The sequence below is a fragment of the Culex pipiens genome, chromosome 3 (assembly GCF_016801865.2).
Source record: "Culex pipiens pallens isolate TS chromosome 3, TS_CPP_V2, whole genome shotgun sequence".
In the NCBI taxonomy this organism is placed as follows: domain Eukaryota; kingdom Metazoa; phylum Arthropoda; class Insecta; order Diptera; family Culicidae; genus Culex; species Culex pipiens.
In genome coordinates, this window is record NC_068939.1 from 93,496,137 (window position 1) to 93,518,948 (window position 22,812).

Genomic DNA, 22,812 nt, shown 5'->3' on the forward strand with positions numbered 1-22,812 from the left:
AGTGATATTTATGAGTTATTACACATAATTTAGACACATTTTTGATTTTCTATTACGCATTTAATTGGATTTCTTGGAAAATTTCCAATAAAATGCAAAAATGACGAATTTTGATAAAGTTATGGTTGCAAAGTAAGGATTATATGAAAACAAATATATTGCTTTTTTATATTTGTATACTCACATAATATCCAGTAAATAAGTAATTTGTTTTGCATTTCAAACCGTTACGTGTACGTGTGTTTAACTTATTTAATATCCACAAGCCGGCTATGAAATTATGGGAAAGTATAATTTCTGCCAGACTCACATTGCAAATTATTTAATTACATTTTCTTTTCGTAAATCATGAACCTTGGAGAATTCGGTTAAGGCAGGATTATTTTGATAGAAATTTGGAGACAATAATTACTTACAGTTAAATGATAGAACAATGTTAGTCAAACAATTTTGTTTTATTTTCTTGCCTTGCTTAAAAAAAATCAATAACAACTTCTTTTATCAAAAAGCATATCGCAACTTGCTGTGACACAAAAAAACGTAAACTTTATACAATATATATTGCCGTCACAAAGTGACACCCTTCCGTGAAAACGTGGGCTGTGTTGTGGTGGCGTGACACTGCCAACATAACAGCATAAGTCAGTCAGTCAGTCACATCAAAAGAGCATCAAGAGGCAGCCCCGCAGCAGCAGCACTTTCCAGAATGTTTTCCCAACCAAGCCGGCATCATGAATGAAAATGTCTGCGGGAAAAGCGAGGAAAATAAATCAAAACTTTTCGACGTTAATGACGACGCCATCGTGATATATATTTGTGTGTTTGTGTGAATGACATGGGGTTCAAAGGAGTGAAAAAGGCTGATCAAAAATGTGGCTCAAACTGAAAGCAATACCATCATCATCAGCAGTATCATCAGAAGCCAGGGGCTTTGGTTCGTTACATGCGCGCTTGCTACAGATTCGATGCAGTTAGTGCAGCAGCAATGTGATAGGATGCAGTGGCAGTGGCATAAAACGCTTCAAACCATGCTCTGCTCAATACATATTTATTGACAAGGGTGTCGAAGGATAGTGGGTTAATCGGTAGAAACGAACTGCTACTAAATAAATTCTGTATAGATAATTGAGATTCATGTTTTACTCCTATCCAAAAAAACAACATTCTGCTTTCAAACAATCGAAAACTATTCTAAACTGGTTAAGTTTAGGAGTAATTCTCCGCCAACTCTCACGAAATCGGAAAAGTTGCCCTGACCTCTTCGATTTACGTGAATAATTCGCAACCTGGAATGGTTATGGTCTGGAAATTTGGTGTCAAAAGGACTTGTAAAATTGGACGCCCGATTTGATGGCATACTCAGAATTTGAAAAAATAGGTAAAGGTGGGACAAGTGTAACAAGAGCGGCCGTGGCTGACTGGTTACGGTGTTCGCTTTGTAAGCGAATGGTTCTGGGTTCGATTCCCATCTGCTCCCAACGAGAAAGTCAAGAACACAGAAATTTGAAATGATGAATATGAACGAAAAATCAAAGTCGCTCAAGGTGGGGTTCGATCCCCCGTCCTTTGGATTGGTAAGCAAAAATGCTAACCACTAGGCCATGACGACTTGGTGAGCTTGAACTGGAATTAGGAATACTGTTACAGAGAGCGAGTTGTGGCGCTATAACCACGGCAAATAGTGTCCCGGGCATTCGTGGAAATACAATGTCCCATCCCAGAGGGTCCCGGAGTACCAAACCTTCTTAGCATGGTGCTCCCAACGAATACAACCAAATCTCGAAGCGTATGGTGGTGTGTCCCCACGCTTCTTCCTCCCCTGTCGATTCAGAATTGTGTTGTTGTTCGAACACTCAGTGCTCAAACTCAACCCAATTACGAGTCATCTCTGCGATACGGCTTTACGCAGTAGGCCTGGCCGCTTTAACGCTTGTGATGTTTCAATGCATTCCGATGCAATGACGCACTACAAATGTTAATAAATGACAAGAAGAGTGCTAGGCGTCATCTAACCTAAGGCACTCTCCAGGATCCCTTCGAAAGATTGGCTGCGATAGGGTCTGATTAGATTAGATTAGATTAGAAAGGTGGGACAAGTGTAACAAGCTAAGGAAATGCTCGTTAAAACCCATTCAAAATGTGAAAAAACTGTCAGATTTTTAGACTTTGATATATTTGATTTCAAAAAAATCCTGTTTTGCACCATGAAAATTGATTTTCTGTACGTTCTACTCATTTAGTGGGGCAAGCCGAACAATCTGTTGGTGCAAGAGGAACAGTGCATGAAACAGCATGTTAATTTGATAACAATTGAACTGTTTCCACTTAGACAAATCAGATTAGAATGTATTTGAAACGTTTCTTTAATTTTAAGATAGTATTTTACTAATAATTTGATAGTTTTTTCAAAAAAAAAAAAATGTTTTGGAAGCTAAATGGTTAATTCAAATAATTTCACTATATTTTCAATTAAATTTTTTTTACAACTGATTATCGAATTCAGTAGTATCATGAATTTATTTCCCAATCAAATATGTTGCTGCAGCAATTCGTTTTTTTTTTCATGCTTCAAATCCATATGGTATACAATATGTGGTTGTTAAATCATCTAATTGCATTGCTAGTAACAATTCCTCATATTGGAAATATCAAAATTGTAAGAATAACGATCGTACGAGCAATTTTTTTTCATGTTAAAATTCGCAAAAATACCAAAATTATGAGAGTTTAAACAAATAAAAACTATACATAAAAAATACCATCGAAGACAAGGGGAGGGGGGTCTACCAAAATGTGACGTACTTTTTGAGAGGGGGTTCAACCTTGCGTGACAAAGCGTGACATAGGGGGGGAGGGGGGGTTTAATTTTGACCGATTTTTGCGTGATATACTCTATGGATGACGCCTAAGTGAACTGTCAAACTTTGTGAGCTTTTTTGGCTGAAATTTCATTCGGAAGACTGGCAAAAAATACCTCGCCTGCATGACAAAGCTCGATTTTTAAATTTTGCTTAAAAAAAACACACACATCAAAAACTAACGATTTTTCATACGAAAAACAAAAAATATTTTTATCTTTTTAAAAAAAAACTTTTCGAAAAAATACTTTTCAAAACAGCATTGTAAGTTTCATACGCCCTTTTCAAATGTTAGGCTATTTATTTGAAACTTCTAACTATTTTTCATTAAAAGTCCATCTAATAACCTTTCATTTGTTTCCAAGACAGCTAGAATCGGTAAAATGACGCGGAGTTATGATTTTTTGAAAAAAAGTGGTTTTTGCGAAAATCAATGAAATTGGCAATTTTTCGGACCACCCTAACACGGCGAAGGTCCCCCTAATGGCCAAACAAAATAATACGGGTTTGATTATTTCGGCCAAGGAACTCCCAGAAAAAAAATTAACCTGATCGGGGAACTTTTTTTCGAATCATGCTGTTTTCGTAGGGAATGGCTGTATAGCTCGGCAATGCTACAACCAAATATCTTCAAATTTATTTGGTTGATAGATAAAAATGTATGTTCTAATGCCCTGAAAACAGATTTCAACAAAATAAATGTGTGCTCAAACCAATCTATGTAACCCCTTAATTACTAGAATTATCGGGCATTACCAGACTTTGAAATTTGTGGGTAAATCCGGAATTTCTTTTAAAAAAATCTAGGTAATTCCGGATAAGAGACCAGTCTGAAACGATGCTGGAAACTCCTTAGGTAATAAGTTTACAATGTACATATTTAAACATGTTTTTCGTTTGTTAGATGAGCATTTGAATTTGGTAAAATTTTAAACAACTTTCATAAAAAATGTTATAAAATGTCATTCAAACATTTGACAAGAAATATTCTTACATCTAGGTACTTAACTAAATATTTCAAATAATGTTATGATTATTTGTACAGTTTTCCCCATTGTTTGTCATCAATTGTTTTTTTAAATTTGTTTCAAAATAATAACTAAAATATTTTAGTTAAAAAAAACTATTTTTAGCGTAAAACGGGGACTTTCAAAGTCACCTTTGATAGGTTTAAGATTTTGTTGCATATTGAACAATGCGAAATAAATACTAACAGAATGGTTGGAAACAATACTGAACTTGGTAGAGAAAAGTGTTCAAAGTACCACAATAATTCATGTTTAACAAATTTTATAAGGTTTTAAAAGTTAGTTAACTGTTATAAGGAATACATTGATGTATGGCATTATTTTTATACTTTCAAAGTGTCAAGTTTTTCTCAATGAAAATGAGTTCAGATCAAATGGACTGCGTCATCGGATTCTTTGAACAGTTTAAATTAGTGTTTGAGTTACGAATTTTAATTGTATTGAAACAAATTCAAGATTATCTTCAGAATTATAGGCATTTTTTTGTAATTTTGTTTTTTTTTATTCATGCTAGAACATTTGATATTTTTATGAAAAAAATAAATTCTGATGAATTTTGAACAAATTTGGTACTTTTTATAAACTTAACCTAAAATTTATATGCATTTTATAAAATGTTATTGAACTTAGTAAAACGAAAAGTGCATTGTGAATTTGTCAAATGGAACATTCAAAGTTAAGTCACCTTTGCTTATTTTGACATAATGAATTTAATATGGACATTTTTAGGCTGAAATTTGTAGGAAACTAATTTTTAAAACTCCATCGATTTTTTTTTATTTAGACGTACATGGACATTTTCTATATAAATTTTTTAACAACTCCTAACATTCGAAGAATATTTTAAAAATAAAATGAAATCATATCAAGGTCACCCCGGTTTACAGTACTCTCTATGACCTGCTTTATAGAAGATGATTAGGGTTAGTGAATTTTCACGATTTCGCGGATAGCGTGAAATTCGTGAAATTTGAAGATTTCCGTGAAATCCCGTGAGATTTATCAATTTGCTCAAATCACTTCTTTGTCAATAAAAATTTCATTTATAAAGACTTTTTGAGTAAATTTTATTAGTTTTCAACTGTAAGCGTGATATGAACCATTTGAAGAATTGAAGCCTAACATTTCAAAAGGGCATATAACTTTTGCAAACAAGTGTAATTAAAAGTTTAACAGTTTTTCTTAGTAAACTAACTAAATTTAGTGATATTTTCATTCGCTGTGATTCGACTACTATTTTATCTGAAAGGTATAATTTCAAAAGAAATCAAAACATTCAAGCTTGTTTTATTCAAAATTAAATAAATATTATTTTTGATCTTTGAAATCACTTTTTCAGAACATTCCAGATTTTGTCTGAGTCCAGTTTAATTTTCACGATATTTGATTATTTGGGTGAAAAGTCCCCGAGGAAGTTAAAAAATACTTTTTTTTTTGTTTTCTGGATTGAATTTGAATAAAATTTTGAAGATTTCGTTACAGATTTAATTATTATTTCCTTTCAACTTAGTTTATGAAAAATTAGGTGAAACCCTTTAAAAATACTTTTACTGGGCCTAATGTCGCATACAACTCAAGTTATTTTAATCCCTTTGGCTGAATTGTTAAGTGTTGCATCGATATGAAATTCAGTAAAATGTTAAAAGATAAAATAGAATGCAAATCAGCGAAAACATTAAAGCTATATAAGTCGAATGTTTAAAAAAATCAGTTCGATAAATAAAAATAAAAAAATGCCCTACACTTCGTTTCAAAAAAATGGTATAAACCATTTTTTTGGAAATTGAAAAAAGTTTTTTCTGTTTATTGAAAAATAATATATAATGAAGCATAAAAAGTAGTTTCTGTAATTTGAACAAGCGATTTTCAGAGTTACTTTAACATTTTTCACGTTCCGCGAAATTCCCGTGAAATTTGGTGTTTTAAAATAAAGATCCCCGTGAAATTTGCCATTTTTGAGCGTGAAAAATCACTAAGCCTAAAGATGATAGTGAAATTCTGCAAAAAAAATAAAAAAAATAAACGCTATTCAGCAACATAAAAACAAATCAGTTTTATAAAACCAATTAGATAACAAGCGCTATTAAAACTTGTTAATCGACCTTCTAAGCAAAACTTTTTGAATTAATATTTTTAATGATAAAAGAACAAAGGATTAAAAACTGCATTCCGTCACTTCTTCGAGCCGAGCAGAACTTGACGTTGCCTTTATAATGTTTCAACTTTCCTAAAACCAATTCCATTTTAATTTCACCCCTCGCCAAACACATTGTGCACTTCAGTTTCTTCTCAGCTTCTACTCAATCCAAAGAAAATGGCATCTTATACATTTTCATTCTTTTCTTCTTTTTTTTCTCTCTTTTCATACTTTCGCCCGAGATGTAGGCTTTGTTGTTCGTCGTGGTGCTGCAGCAAAAAGTTCTCCGATACACACTAACAACTTCGACGGTCCTTTGAAAATCGAAGCCGATGACGAAAGTTATTACGGAGATAGTTTCCATTTCAATCGAAGCCTCCGCCCACCACCACCAGCTCCAGCCCGGCAAGGGTTAAACCCGAAAAGGCAGCCAGGCACAAAAGAAAATGTACTTTTTAATGACACAAATAAAAATAACGACGATGATGATCCAAACTGCTGTCAGCAGCTGGTCCTCCGACAATGGCGGAAGTTGCTGCTGAGCCGGAGGCATCTTGCGACGAGTCAACATCAACAACGGCAGCGGCAAAGGAAATCACTTCACAGCAACAACGACGATACAACGGCAAACAGCAGCACAACAACTCTGCAGGCTGCTTCCAGGGGGAAAGCGCCCGTCGTGCTGCAACCGGCAGTGCACTGGGTGCTGCCACCTGGTGGTGTTGAGCACAAAGAGACGGGTGACGATGCCACGTGGCGCAGCAGCAGCAGCAATTATAAAGCGGAAAAATTATCGAAAAGCATTTTGCTTTTCCTCGGAGGCGTTTGTCAACAAGGTACGACGATGAGTGTTGCTTCTGTGGAGGAGGGCTGAGCTGTGTTGACAGGAAGTGCATTCCATCAGCAACATTGAGCTCGATGAAAACTGAACGGAAGCTAGCTTTGTGTTTGCAGTTGATGTACTTTTTGTTTAGCGTGAGTGAATGTGCTTTTGTAAATTTAGCATTTATCCGTTCGACGGTTTGTAAACACTTTGGGATTGTTTGGCGATCAGTTTTGCTTATGTTTGCAGAAATGATTAATTTGCATTTTCAGCAAGTTATGATTACGAGCTTTAAACGTTAAACATATTTTAAACGAACCCCTTTGTTAGGGACGTCGATAAGACCTCACTAATCTTCCTGAATTTTTCAGGTTTTTTTTATATAGCTATCATCTGGGCCAAATATGAGCACTCTAGCTCAATAAAAGTGGGGCAAGTCGGGACACAACATTTGAACGTTTAAAAACCTCAAACATTGTTAAACGTATGCAAGGCAAAATTCAAATAAATTTCAAAATTCAAAATGCTCTTGAAAGGACTCCGAAAATGTTACATAACGAAGGGTGAAGCAACCCAATTGGTTAAATATTAAGAAAGTTATTAGCATTTTAGCAAAACAATAGCACAATTTTGAAACCCAAAAAAAAAACATCCAAATACCAATTCAAATCAAGCTCAAGGACGTTTGAAGACACTTCAACTGAATTTTGTTGTACGCTTTTCATTAATTGATTTTTCTTTGGTGTTCATTTCTGCACGAGAGACCCCTGAGATAATTTTATGAAATTAATGTTCCTGAGTCAATTTCACGAAATGAACAAAAATGAAATCCTAAAAAGACGAAAACTGTAGTGTACTGACGCAAACAATGATCGAGCTCGAGCTGTCACAGTCCCGCGAAATATGTTGGCTGACATATCGGGCGGTCGACACTCAAAAAAATATTCACGTTGAGGTTACGTGAAAAGTTATGTAGTATTTTTCCACTAGAGTTTTCACGTACCTTCTACGTGATAGCTTTAGTAGAAACGAAATTTGCTTGGACCGGTCGATTCACGTTCAATCTACGTGTTTGACATGTGAAAGCTAAATGTTTCAGCTAGTGAAACCTATATGAACGTTTTAGTAAACTTTATAGGAACCTTTTAGTCCTGTGGTCTGATTTCATTTTTTTTTCTTTTGTTCGAAAAAGAAGGGCGATGCAAGATTTAATTTAAAATCAATATTTTATTGAATTTTTCTGTTGCTTTCTCTCGTCGGTTACAAACCGATAACACGTAAAGGACTTTTTGCTCGGCCTGTCCCAACAAAGAACGCGGGTCGTGACCTTCGGCGCTGCTGTTGGCTACCGGTGATCGCGTCACCTCAGCGATGTGCTGTCGAGTCTCTTGGCCACTCGCAGAATTACCACCGGTAGCAGCGGAACCAGTTCATGGTCTTGCGTTGCATCAGTCCTGTTGGCCACGAGATGGGTACTGAAATGGGAGATACATTGAGGCTCAACTAACACGAAGCTATGTTAAAAGTCTAAACCTTAACCTTAACTTTAGTCGCCAATCGACGGTTTCGCCAAACTGCGTAGGATTTACTAAAGTTGGAACACCTTTGGCGTCGACATAAAACTGGTCAGGACCGACGAGAGGGTGATCGCAATGCAAAGGCCTGCGACCCGTTGGCCACATCCGTGGCATTTTGCACCACGGAAGCACCGGTTGGTAAGGTTCAAACGGGCCAGAATTCCAGTGGCCGCCGGGAAAAAGATGCATAGATCGGATTCTGCAAAAAAAATCATTCATTATAAATATAATTATTCAAAGTTAACTTAACTTACCGTCTGTTTCATTTCAAAATAAATTTTACTAGCACAAGTCTGGCAGCAGGTCTTCACCGTACGCCATCAATTTTCATACTAAAAGTATCACGTAGAAATTCGGCCGAATGGCACACTCGAGTCTCGTTGAAGTTACATTTCAAAACACATTAAAGCTACATGAAAAAACCTAAAACCTAAAAGGCAATTCACTTCTGATATTGCACCATACATACCATACCAATCAGCTTAGAACACCATACGCGGTGCCCGTGCTGTATCAAGAAGGTTGTTCCATGTTGCTCGGTTCTGGCCTGCAGCTCGCCAGTCTCCTAGGTTGCAGATCTTTCTTAGGTCCGCCTCGATCTGATTTCCCCATCGTGCACGCTGTGCTCCTGCTCGTCGGCCTGTGCCGCCATCCGGTCGCGCGCTGTCAAAGAGCATCCTGACAGGATGGTCATCGTCCATCCTCGCGACATGGCCGGCCCACCTGAGCCTCCCGATTCTCGCCAGTGTGACGATGGTCGGTTCTCCCAGCAGCGCGTGCAGTTCGTGGTTCATGCGTCTTCGCCACTCGTTCTGAGCTGTACGTACTCCACCGTAGATCGTTCGCAGCACCTTCCGTTCGAAAACTCCAAGGGCTCGTTCGTCCTCTTGCCGCAGCGTCCAGGTCTCATGGCCATAGAGGGCAACCGGTCTAATCAGTGTCTTGTACAGGGTCAGCTTCGTGGCGCGTTGCACTCGATCAGATGTCAAGGTTTTCCGTAATCCAAAGTAGGCGCGATTCGCGGAGTGGATACGAGTCCGGATCTCTAAGCTGGTGTCGTCGTCGGCCGTTACCAGCGATCCCAAGTACACGAATTCGCTCACCTCTTCCAGCACATCGCCATCCACAGCTAAAGGGGTGAGTCTTGGGGGGTCAACGTCTTTTGAGCCCCTCCCTTTCATGTACTTTGTTTTCGTCGTATTCATGGCCAATCCAATTCGTCTTGCTTGCGTCTTTAAGGCGGTGTAAACCCTTTTCACCGTCTCTAGGTCTCTCGCTATAATGTCAATGTCGTCCGCATAAGCAAGAAGTTGGATTGTCCTGTTGCAAATCGTGCCTCTCGTATCTATGCCCGCTCTTCGCACAACTCCCTCAAGTCCGATGTTAAACAGCGCATTGGATAAGCCGTCACCTTGTCGTAACCCTTGATGCGATTGGAAGGGGTCTGCTAACTCCCCTGCCACTCGCACGTTTTGACATTTTTATGCCCGCATCAGGCCCGCCGCCTATTTTGTCGGTCGTTGAGCCGACGGTCGTTTCCAACGACCGAGTCCAGCAAGGTACTGATCTTACAATCTTTTCAATAGTCTGAAAATGTTTCTTTTTGTTCAAAAGGTTGAGAATATTTCACTAAAGTTCATTGTTCAACATTGAAAATCTGATCAATGGTTTCCAAGATATCATCAATAGAAAATTGAGGCTCGAATTGAGCCACTCCATTGGGCAGAACTTTAAAAACAAATTTATTGGCAATTTTCACTCTGGGCAACCAAATGTTGGATAAACAATGTTTTAAAAAGCAAATTGTAGATAATTTTCTCTTTACCATAAAAATTACTATACCTAAACAAATTAACTTTCGAGACATTTTACAAAAGTTCCTTCAAAAGTTCAATTTTCAATCTAAAAATGTTTTTTTTTGCTGTATATTTTCGATTTTTGCAAAAAAAACATTATTTTTTTCAAAAAATCATGCATTGTCAAAAACAAAACGTCCGTCATACCCATAGGGCTTCCTAGTCAGAAATTTACTCAAATCAAACCATCCACATTAACGACCCCCGGGTCTTTTGTGGTCTCTATTGCAAGTTTCTGCTCGAACCTAGGAGTCCGAATACTCGCATAAACATAAACTTGAAAAATATTTGCAACGGTCTTATTCAAGTTCAGCGACCCAATGTATTTGCTCAATATTCAACACCGCAATAATGTGTGCCATCTTGGATTAAAAATTTCAAAAGTACTATACAACATTTTTTCACATTTGATTAAATATTTATACGAAGTGAAATTTTTCCTAGGACTTCAGATGATTGAGACTTCCAAAGAATTTCCGTAGAGAATATATTAAATTAAGACCAAAAACGGAAAAAATAAGATAATCAATAACAAAAAATAATCCGCATTCGCCTTTCATATTTGAAAAAGTTTGGAGATCGCCCAATTTTATAAAAATCTATAATTGGACATAATTATTTGCAAATACCTCCAGTTTAAAGCTTTCCTTTCGTTTGATGTGACTGCCTGCAAATTTTTACGTTTTATTTCTAGTTTATGATGAAAAACATTGAATATGTGGGATGACGAAGGGGATGACTGTAACCAAGGTATAAAATACAGCTGAAAGGAACTCCAAAACTCTGATGTTATATGAACTTATTGTATCTTGATTATTCACCAACAAACCCGAATTGAATTAAAAATAAGTCCGAGATTTAATGACGTATTATTCAAAAATCTTGTTTTTTCCAACATCAAACAAAACAGCTCAAAACTGCATTGACAACGGCATTCACGACTCAATTAACTCCCGCTAAATTTCCGCAACCCGAAGCAAACGCTCCTCTTCTCTGCTGAAGTGATGCCAATTCCGCAAAACTATTTAAACTTTAGCCCAACTCAATTGTCGAAAATTGTTCCAAAGAAGTTTCTGCTGCATCCGGCAATCAGTTGCACAGCACAGTTTTCTTCCAACTTGCTGCTCAAAACCAGTGCACTTCTCGCAGTGCAACTCTTTTTTCCTTTCCTGGGAGGACAAAATTTGAGCGGCAAACAGAAGAAAAGCTTCGAAAGTAGATTTCCGTTTCCGCCGCCCGAAGCGATCGCTTTTTTTTGCTTCATCCTCTTCCTTTTCTTTTCTAATGGTTGCCAGCTCAACTGGTGAAAGTTCTACCGAGGATACAAAATATGGAACAGCGTTAGCAAACAAATGGAAATTGAATTGGTGGAAAAGAATTTATTGAACGATGTGGTAAGAATTTAAGCTTTCTGGGGAAACGTGGCCGGATAAAAAAGCACAAAACTTTACCTTTAGTGGTGGAGATGGGGAAGTGCTCCTGGAGGAACTATTCGTGATGTAGTTTCTTTTTATTTTATTTGAGACGCAAACTTTTGAATCGAAGGGCCAATTCGATGGTCTTTTGAATACGTTTTCTTTTTGCTCCCCAGGTAAGGTTCTTGCAACACTCAGTAGAAGTTTTTGTAATCTTATTGAGTTCATTTAAAGCTTTAAGCTGAGCAAAATTATTATCATTTACATCAACAGGACTCTCGGAAATTCCGCGCCTTCCATCGGGTCGCTGCACCTCAATTTTCATCCTGGTCTTTGGCTATCTGATGTTCCAGTTCTACTCGGCCAGCATCGTCGGCTCCCTCCTAATGGCCCCACCCAAGACCATCCGCACGCTGCGGAATTTGATTGATAGCCGGCTCACGCTCGGCATCGAGGACATTCCGTACAGCCGGGATTATTTTGTGGTAAGCAGCGGCCTTGCGTTACGACGACCCGTTACAGTTTAATGTCCAATATCTCCTTCTTGTCCAAAACAACGCAGCGCACGACGGACGCCGACTCGCTCGAGCTGTTCCACACCCGGGTCAGCTTCTACGACCAGAAGAGTGGCCAAAACGAGTCCCATTTTTTGAACGCAGCTGACGGCCTCCACCTCACCCGGAAGGGCGGCTACGCGTTCCACGTGGCCATCTCGGCCGCGTACAAAATCATCCGTGAGACCTTTAGCGAGCTGGAAATTTGCGAGCTTACCGAAATCGACATGTTCCCCAAGTCGTCCCAGTGGATGATGGCGATCGTGCAGAAAAATTCGCCCTACCGGGATGTCATAACGTATGGGTGAGTGGGCGATTCTCGATAGTACCTACATAGTTTTTTTTTGGTTGAGCTATGCTCTTCCTGGACTATGCAACGGTCAGTTCAGTTTTAAGCATAGTTTTTGCTTGCCACCACGATTTTCAGTACGTCGTTTTGGGGGTTGCAAGAGCACCAGGTTGCATCTATTTCAGTTTTCTGCATACCTAGATACTGTTTGCGGTTAGGGGAGTCGAATTAATCTCAAATGTTTCACGAATTTCAAAAGATTCAAAAGATTCAAAAGATTCAAAAGATTCAAAAGATTCAAAAGATTCAAAAGATTCAAAAGATTCAAAAGATTCAAAAGATTCAAAAGATTCAAAAGATTCAAAAGATTCAAAAGATTCAAAAGATTCAAAAGATTAAAAAGATTCAAAAGATTCAAAAAACAATAACCAAATTCCAAGTTTTATAACTTGCTGATGTTTATTAGATTAATCAACTGAAAAGTTACCGAAAAACTAAAAATTGAACGAATTGAAATTATAAAAAAATAAATGGTTTAATAAAAAATCAAAAAAACAAACACCTTTCAATTTTAAACATTAAAAAAAAAACAAAACTTTACATTCAGGTTTTTTTTTAAAGTTAAATCAACTTGATTTTTTTAAGAAATAAATTTAAAGCATGAATTTTAGTAAAAAATATATTGATTTTTAGTTAAATATCGATGAACTTTAACGCAAAACGTTTTATTGTCAAAAGTAAAAAAGTAAAAAAGTAAAAAAGTAAAAAAGTAAAAAAGTAAAAAAGTAAAAAAGTAAAAAAGTAAAAAAGTAAAAAAGTAAAAAAGTAAAAAAGTAAAAAAGTAAAAAAGTAAAAAAGTAAAAAAGTAAAAAAAGAAAAAAAGTAAAAAAGTAAAAAAGTAAAAAAGTAAAAAAGTCAAAAAGTAAAAAAGTAAAAAAGTAAAAAAGTAAAAAAGTAAAAAAGTAAAAAAAGTAAAAAAGTAAAAAAGTTAAAAAAGTAAAAAAGTAAAAAAGTAAAAAAGTAAAAAAATAAAAGAGTAAAAAAGTAAAAAAGTAAAAAAGTAAAAAAGTAAAAATGTAAAAAAGTAAAAAAGTAAAAAAGTAAAAAAGTTAAAAAAGTAAAAAAGTAAAAAAGTAAAAAAGTAAAAAAGTAAAAAAATAAAAAAGTAAAAAAGTAAAAAATTAAAAAAAGTAAAAAATTAAAAAAAGTGAAAAAGTAAAAAAGTAAAAAAGTAAAAAAGTAAAAAAGTAAAAAAGTAAAAAAGTAAAAAAGTAAAAAAGTAAAAAAGTAAAAAAGTAAAAAAGTAAAAAAGTAAAAAAGTAAAAAAGTAAAAAAGTAAAAAAGTAAAAAAGTAAAAAAGTAAAAAAGTAAAAAAGTAAAAAAGAGAAAAAGTAAAAAAGTAAAAAAGTAAAAAAGTAAAAAAGTAAAAAAGTAAAAAAGTAAAAAAGTAAAAGAGTAAATAAAAATAAAAAGATAAAAAAAAGATGAATGATGAATGATGAATGATGAATGATGAATGATGAATGATGAATGATGAATGATGAATGATGAATGATGAATGATGAATGATGAATGATGAATGATGAATGATGAATGATGAATGATGAATGATGAATGATGAATGATGAATGATGAATGATGAATGATGAATGATGAATGATGAATGATGAATGATGAATGATGAATGATGAATGATGAATGATGAATGATGAATGATGAATGATGAATGATGAATGATGAATGATGAATGATGAATGATGAATGATGAATGATGAATGATGAATGATGAATGATGAATGATGAATGATGAATGATGAATGATGAATGATGAATGATGAATGATGAATGATGAATGATGAATGATGAATGATGAATGATGAATGATGAATGATGAATGATGAATGATGAATGATGAATGATGAATGATGAATGATGAATGATGAATGATGAATGATGAATGATGAATGATGAATGATGAATGATGAATGATGAATGATGAATGATGAATGATGAATGATGAATGATGAATGATGAATGATGAATGATGAATGATGAATGATGAATGATGAATGATGAATGATGAATGATGAATGATGAATGATGAATGATGAATGATGAATGATGAATGATGAATGATGAATGATGAATGATGAATGATGAATGATGAATGATGAATGATGAATGATGAATGATGAATTTTGCCTAAATTGAGCCACATTTTTACTACCCTACCTGAATGGCAACCGGTGAAACCAAGTCTCTCCTGACTGTCATTCGATTTTTATGCTCGATTTCAATCATTGTTTCAATAAACTTTTCCACATTTCAGCAAACACTCACTTTTGCGTTACCCACCGGCATCAGTAGCAGCATCAGAGTCCAAACACTTGGGACGATATTCGCTTGTTCTATTTGCTTCAGTTTTTTGCCACTTTTTTTCACGAGAACTGGTTTGGTTCAGTCTCCTCTGCACCGTCATAGATTGGACGAATTTCACCCATTTCCGTACGTTCAATTTTCGTTCCTTTATCTAACATTTTTCAACTTTGGGTGCATAAAACCATGCATGAAACCGTCGAATTTGAACGGCACTCCATGTTGGTGAATGCGTTTGTGTGGGTACTTTAGTTTGGATAGTATGTTTAGAGGATTTTTTTAGTTCAAAAGGCAAATCTGTCTCAATTGCATTCATCAGCACCGAATCTAAGAATTTCGAAATGCTTTTTTTTGTTCAATTAGATTTTTGAAGGCTAAAATATGATTAATTTAAAAAGATATTTATAACTACTAATTCAATTTCAGGAATGATTCATTCCTAAAAACTGAAATTTGAACGTTCTAATTAGGCCAGTACAAATTTTGTTTCAAGTCCCTCTCCCTTCAAATTTGACAGTTTAAAGCTTTTGGACAATTTTGAACTTTGTAACCACAGAGATGTAAAAATGTTGAGAAAAATATCTTCATGAATGTTTTGATATCCATATTTTTTAATACAACATGATTGTAATAATGACTCAAGCATTTTGTGGTTATTTCACATGGTTTTTGAAAATCAAACACAATTTGGTCTATGTTTGGTTCAAAAGTTTATTTTTTTATTTCCTAGTTTAAAATTGTGTATTGGACTGTCTTGTAGTGATCAAATCCTACAAGGTTTATCCTCGTTCTCGCTCAAAATCCTTCCAACCATTCTACCTATATGTTGCGTGTGGTTGGGGTTCGTTCAAAAATTACGTCCATGAATAGGGGGAGGGGGGGGGGGGTCTGGGGTTTGTGACAGCCCATGTTAAAGGTATAGGAAAAGTGCGTGACAGGGGGGAGGGGGGGGGGTCTGAAATCCCGAAAATCTCTGGACGTAATATTTGAACAAACCCTTGTGGCCTGTCCTATGTTCTGTGTCCTAGCTTAGCCAGTGACCACACCGACTGAACGACGATGATCTAAAATTCCAGATTACGACGGTTGAATGAAGCCGGCATAATGGACCGCCAGAGACGCGTTTGGCAGGAACCGAAGCCGAAATGTGTGCGCAAAATAGCACCGTCGGATCTGATTGTTGGCATGGATAGTGTTTATTCGGCGTTTATCTTGCTCGTGGCCGGTTCGCTGCTGTCCATTGGCTTACTGCTGATTGAGATACTGCGCCACCGGCTGGCCGTGGCCCGGCGGGGACGACGAGGACGACAATGGCAACAACCGAGGACCCGGCCCCGGAATTTACCGCAGGATCATGGCTGGGTTTATCCGTATGTAGATTGAATTGATTTCGGTTGGATTGACTTCTGAGGGGGGACACCTCTGGCCAGCAGTTACCTGGTGTGTGACTGTGGTTGTCGCAATTTGAATGAAGTTCTGTATGACATTGTCAAAAAGCGGGCAAAACAACCACAATTTGGTGCACATTGTAGTGGGTTGAAGTGAAATGGATGCAATTTTCATAGGGTTATGCTATTAAAAACTATGTTATAGTAAGGTTAATATATAGTTAATAAAATGTAGATAGCACAAGAAACTTGTATTGTTTACAACAATCAACAGTGTGAAATTCCTTGAACAAAATCAAGCTGTCAACTAATTTGTTTGGTAGTGATTAGCTTCTTTGAAAAAGGGCGTTAAATCTTTAAAATTTGCCAAAACTCAAAAAAGACCAACATTCATACAATGTTCTCTGCCTATAATTTCCTTTTCGGGTGGTGAGACTTGGTAAAGACCAAGTTGGTTATTGTTGTTATGTTTTGTTCTTTTTTTAAATAAAAGTAAAAACCTGTGGCTTTTCATCATATACGAGATATCGTAACACTTGGAGTCATCAACCATTCCCAAACACCCTTTTGCCAATATCAGCTTGCTCAACACTATCATTAGTCGCTCAAACCATCCCAATTAATACCGTCACATAGTTTGTCACAGCTGGCAGAGGACAGCAAAAAATCAATCGCATCCGGCGGCACTGGTTAATCCGACCGCAACATTGTGTGGAGTTCCGCATTCATTGACCCAACTTTGCCTTAACCGCTGCAAACTTCTGTAAACAGCTTGCGAGGCAAACCGCAACTGCATGGCCACAAGTGCAACAAAGTGCACACTGCCACACACTCTTTGTCATCTGAAACTAGTCGTGCAGTGGCCGCAGCATGGCCATTTGCGTTCAACCGGGCTGGGAATATTGGTTGGCAGTTTAGACAGCGATTTTCAACCCGGAATGTTCAAGGCTTGGCAGGGTACCAAACAGCAAGGCTAATGTAGTAGGGGAGGTTAATTGAAATTAGCAGCTCAACAAGTCTGACAAGAATGCTGTTGATATATTGCAAGTCAGAGTAGTCAAATATTTTTTTAAGTTCTTAGGCTTGTACAAATTTTATTTAAAGTTTTTGTCACCCCCAACTTTGAAAAATATTTGCATCGGCCTTATATCAATTTATGAAAATTTATCAATTTATGAAAAAGAAATGCAAATTTCAGCTACAGATAGACAGATACACAAAAAATTATGCTTTCCAAAAAAAAAAAAAAACAATTTTGATCATAGAATCTATTTTAAATTTTGGAATTTAATAATTTGTATTCATTGCAAACTAAATTGTGTGATTTGGTTGAGCGTTTTAGCAGAATGCATTACTATGAATACAAAGAGACGAGTTGTTCCTTTTAATTCCGATAGATACCGTAACACGGGGTGACTTTGATAGGTTTTAGATTTTTCCACAGAATGAAGAGTACACGAGAGTACAATTAAAATACGTGCGGAATTGTTTAGAATCCTCAAAATAACTTGTCATAAATTTTTTTAAAGTTTTAAAAAAATTTTTTTTTAGTTAAGAAAATGTTGATGAAAGTCCTAGGGGCAGGACAACTTGGTCGATAGACTAATAATAGTTTGTTAACATATTAATATTTCGTCAATACTTTAACGCAACCTAACCTGGTTTTGTGATTCCTTGAACCACTGTCAAATAGTAATGTCAAACCGAACATAAACACAAAACATTTTGACGGTTAGGAGGCTCATGGAAATTCCGGAGGTACTTTTATAAGTGGCAGGAATTGAACATTCCTTCAGAGCGGACAGTCCGGATAATGCTCCGTCGACCAAGAATGGTCAGGTCTTTTTACTAAAAAAGAAAATACAGTGGAGCGGATTCCTGATTCCGCTACGTCCCTCCACCTTCTCCACCTGTGGCAAAAGTAACCAAGTTCCGGTGGCTATATCCTGACCCGTTGCTTCCTCCACCATTTAAGAATCAAAAATGACCCCTCCTTTTCTAAGGACCCTGGCTGAGGACGGATAACATAACCTGACTCTCAAAGCGCTAAGCAAAAACTCTTTGGCACCGGTGACTTTCCGTAACATCCTCTAAGTGGCGGAAGTGGAACATCTTTCCCTTTAATACCACAGTGTAGTATGACTCATCTTGGTCCCAAACCTACGTGGACCGTGGAACATGTTTCAAATCCGATCACAAAATGTGGCCAACTTAAACCAGGCAGCGGAAAGCGAGGAAACAATCGACAGGTTGCCTCCTTTTTTAACCAGGCAAGAGGAAACTATAATATCATCATCGTCATGGCCGCTAGCAGAACGGTTCTTTTATCCTGTCCAATTTTTTATTGAAGGATAACCCGGAAAATCACGGATGATAGGCTTCTGGAGGATTTTCGTCAAACCCGGTCGAAACGCCAAATGCTCCATTTCAGGGGAAGCTCTCACTTTCTACGACCGAATTTGGCCAATCTGGGACTGAACATGGCCTTTTTCTGTTAAAAAATGCCGAACTGTATGGTTTATTTCTGTTTATTTTATTCGCCAAAATTATTTTTGTTTCCTTCTGTCAAATGTCAAATCAAGGTGTTCAAATGTAGGTCATCACGATTTTCGTTAATCTATTGACCAGTATATCAATAACAACGTCAATATATTGACGAACGTTAATTATTTTAATTCTGTACACCCCCTAGTGAAAGTCATTATATTAAACTTCTCAAAGTGTCATGATTTTATCAATGAACATGATTTTGAATCAGAAAACGGAATGCATTTTCGGATTCTTTGGACAATTTTTCACTAGGAGAAGGTTAAATAAGGTTGTAAACAATAAATATATGGGATTTTGAAACAAAATAAAAAATAATCTCCAATTTTTTTTGGCAATTTCAGTTGAACAAATTTCATGTGAAATGTGAAAACTTGGGATTCGTGCTTCGAATTCAGTATAAAATGCAATATAAATCGATAATTTCATAAACGAAACCAGTTTTAACAAATTTCAGGCCAAATTTCGACTTTATAACAATTTTACCTAAAATTTATATGTATTTTGTTAAAAAGTTTATAAACTTAGTTAACTAAATATAAACGTTGATTTTTTTCTTAAAAACTATATCAGCTACTTTAGTAATTGGTACAATCTGAGTGCTGAAAAGAAGAAATGCGTAACGTGATTTCCGAATGAGCCCAACTAACAGAAATAATAAGGAACATGACTTTGATAAGATTTTTAATGATCGATTACAGTCATCCCACATATTCGGAACACCCACAAATTCGGAACACTTTTGTGGTAATTTGTCAATAGAATGCAAAATGCAACTTTTCTGCCGACCCTGCTATTTTTAGGGCCTTTATTTGGACATTCTCTTGCTATTTCACTAGTAAAAGTAATACTTTTTAAACAAAAACTGCATTTCAAGACTATTTTATCCAGAGCACCAAAACAATGCCTCCAAATTGCCTGTTCCATGATTGTGGGTTGTTATTGTGTCTCCCACAATTGTGGAACACCTGAATTTAACTGATATTTTCACAAAAAAGTTATCAGACCATTCATAAAACATTACTAAGCATGAGTTTTATTGGTTTCAGAGTGCAAAGTCATTATTTTGTAAAAAATATGTACTCCTGGAGAGAAAAAAAAGTTTGTTTACATCGTAAGAAAAAAGTGTTCCGAATTTGTGGATTTCAAGGGTCAATGTTTTGCCTTCCTCACTGAGGTAAGGCTATAATCCTGCTCTAAAAATGAACTTTTGAAAAACAGGTCAAAGATCTATATTCATGTATACCTATCGACTCAGAATCGAAAACTGAACAAATGTCTGTGTGTGTGTGTGTATGTGTGTGCGTATTCCCCTTGGTGCTCAAAATTCTTGCCAAGTTTTCTCGGCACTGGCTGATCCGATTTGAGTCAAACAAGTTGCATTCGATCCGGTTTGGTGCCCAATACTGCACTATTGAATTGTTTGAAGATCCGATAAGTAGTTCAAAAGTTACGTATAAAAAAGTGTCAGAGTTGCGAATCGAGTGCTGGAATTTTGATGCCGGATCTCACTTAAATGTATGTAAACTATGTCCGGATCCATTATCCGACCCATCGTTGGTTAGGTTATCAAAAGACCTTTCAAATGAGTACAAAACATTGAAGATCTGGCAACCCTGTCTCAAATTATGACCACTTAAGTGATAATTATGATCTTTTTTGAAGCCGGATCTCACATAAATGTATGTAAACTATGTCCGGATCCATTATCCGACCCATTGTTGGTTAGGTTATCAAAAGACCTTTCAAATGAGTACAAAACATTGAAGATCTGGCAACCCTGTCTCAAATTATGACCACTTAAGTGATAATTATGATCTTTTTTGAAGCCGGATCTCACATAAATGTATGTAAACTATGTCCGGATCCATTATCCGACCCATTGTTGGTTAGGTTATCAAAAGACCTTTCAAATGAGTACAAAACATTGAAGATCTGGCAACCCTGTCTCAAATTATGACCACTTAAGTGATAATTATGATCTTTTTTGAAGCCGGATCTCACATAAATGTATGTAAACTATGTCCGGATCCATTATCCGACCCATTGTTGGTTAGGTTATCAAAAGACCTTTCAAATGAGTACAAAACATTGAAGATCTGGCAACCCTGTCTCAAATTATGACCACTTAAGTGATAATTATGATCTTTTTTGAAGCCGGATCTCACATAAATGTATGTAAACTATGTCCGGATCCATCATCCGACCCATCGTTGTTTAGGTAATCGAAAGACCTTTCCAATAAGTTCAAAACATTGAAGATCTGGCAACGCTCAGTTTCAAGTTTTGACCGCTTAAGTGACATTTGTGTAATTTTTTTTATTGAGAAATAGATAGAATTTGTGTCCAAACCCATCATATCACCAAATGTTGGTAAAAAGTGAGGAAGGCATCAACCACATAGGTGGATTAAGTTAGTTTTTCTTTGAAAACTTGATATAAAACGTAAAAATGTACAGCCGGTCTATACATCAATCGAAAGATCGCAAGAAAAGCTTTAACATGAAGGTAAAAGCAAATCATTATGTTCAATTATCGATTTTATATGATTTGTTGAACATTGGCCGATCTGTAAACTGTTCCGAATATGAGGGACGACTGTACAATACCTGCTAACATTTGGCAAACAATAAATTGGCTCCACTTTGACAGTTCAAAATTGAGGCCGTTTTGCGAACCACTATTCTGCACCCAGGTTAATCTTCTCAACCAATTTCGCTCAAAATTGGCACCGATACTTAAAATAACTCAATAACACGTTCTCAGCAATCAAACGGCAAATCTTCTAAGTTTCTCAGGCAACATTTATTTTTTATAAGAATGCGTTACCTCTACACGTATATAAATCCTGCCCCCTAAATTTGAAAGCATTAGGCTTTGAAATCGAAAACATTGCTTGTTATCGAATTCAAAAACATTCGTAAACATTTCCGATGCCCCCGTTCGACACATTCTCTCAGAGCGTTTTCGAGTTGTCAAACTGTCGCCATCTTGAGTTTTCATTAGTCTATTTTTTTGAGCAACGTGCACACCGCCATTGTCGAAAATCGAAAACCCCATCGAATAAACGGAGAAATAGGTGAGAAATTTGAAATAAAACTGTTTTTTTTTTTACTGACTTTTGTTTGTTTTTTTTACAGATCGAGCAGTTTTAACCGGATTGCCGCTCTGTGACCAGCCCGTACCAAGGGTTTCCCCGGACGGTCAGCCGCACCGCACGTTGAAGTCCCGGCCGAAAGTCTTCGCACGGTCTGTGGCCTGCCGCAGCACGACTCCTCTTCTGCCACTTTCCCCAGACGGTCAGCTGCGTCGTGGATTTCCTTGTCCTCGAAAGCTGCGTTCAGGAGTACAACCGGACCAAGTGGATTCAGAAAGAGGTGAGAAATTTTCAAAACCAAATCTTTATTTTGTGTGTGCTAATTTTTGTTTATCTTTTCAGTTCCTCCTTTCCAGCACTTCCGCCAAGATCGCCGCGCCGCACGTTGTAGTCCCGGCCGGAAGTATTCGCACGCTCTGTGGTCTGCCGCAGCACGACTCCTCTTCGGCCACTTCCCCTAAATGGTCAACCGCGACGTGCAATTCTTTTTCCCTCTGGAAGCTGCGTTCGAAGACAGCCGGTTAACAGGTGAGAAATTAAATCACCAATAAACGCTTGAGTTTTATTTGCTGATTTTTGTTAATTTTCTATTTCAGATCGGCGTCTTTGTGCCCTGCCCCGTCCAAAACGGTCAGCCGCGTCGCGGTTCAAGATCGCCGCGCCGCACGTTGTAGTCCTTTCGGAAGTCTTCGCACGCTCTGTGGCCAGCATAACGGCCATTGTCCCCGAAGTCCATCAAGAACAGAACATGTGCGCGCTCGTCTTCTTTGGCGCGGACAGCCCGGAGGATCGTCCATTTCTGGCGAGCTCCCCCAGGAAATCTTCCACGTGGCGAGCCTCGTCTTATCCCAGAACCGGTCAAGAAGG

At 36.9% G+C, this 22,812-nt stretch overlaps 1 protein-coding gene across 1 annotated transcript in view; it reads left to right on the forward strand.

The window, feature by feature from the left end:
• Nucleotides 1-16,341, forward strand: part of LOC120413394 (ionotropic receptor 75a) — a 32,977-nt gene extending 16,636 nt beyond the window's left edge. Inside the window, exons 6-9 of the mRNA XM_039574192.1 lie at nt 6,272-6,859; nt 11,968-12,179; nt 12,257-12,552; nt 15,990-16,341. Coding sequence (XP_039430126.1) covers nt 6,272-6,859; nt 11,968-12,179; nt 12,257-12,552; nt 15,990-16,296 — 1,403 coding nt within the window. The 3' untranslated portion in view covers nt 16,297-16,341. The remainder of the gene's footprint in view (nt 1-6,271; nt 6,860-11,967; nt 12,180-12,256; nt 12,553-15,989) is intronic.
• Nucleotides 16,342-22,812: the final 6,471 nt, after the last annotated feature.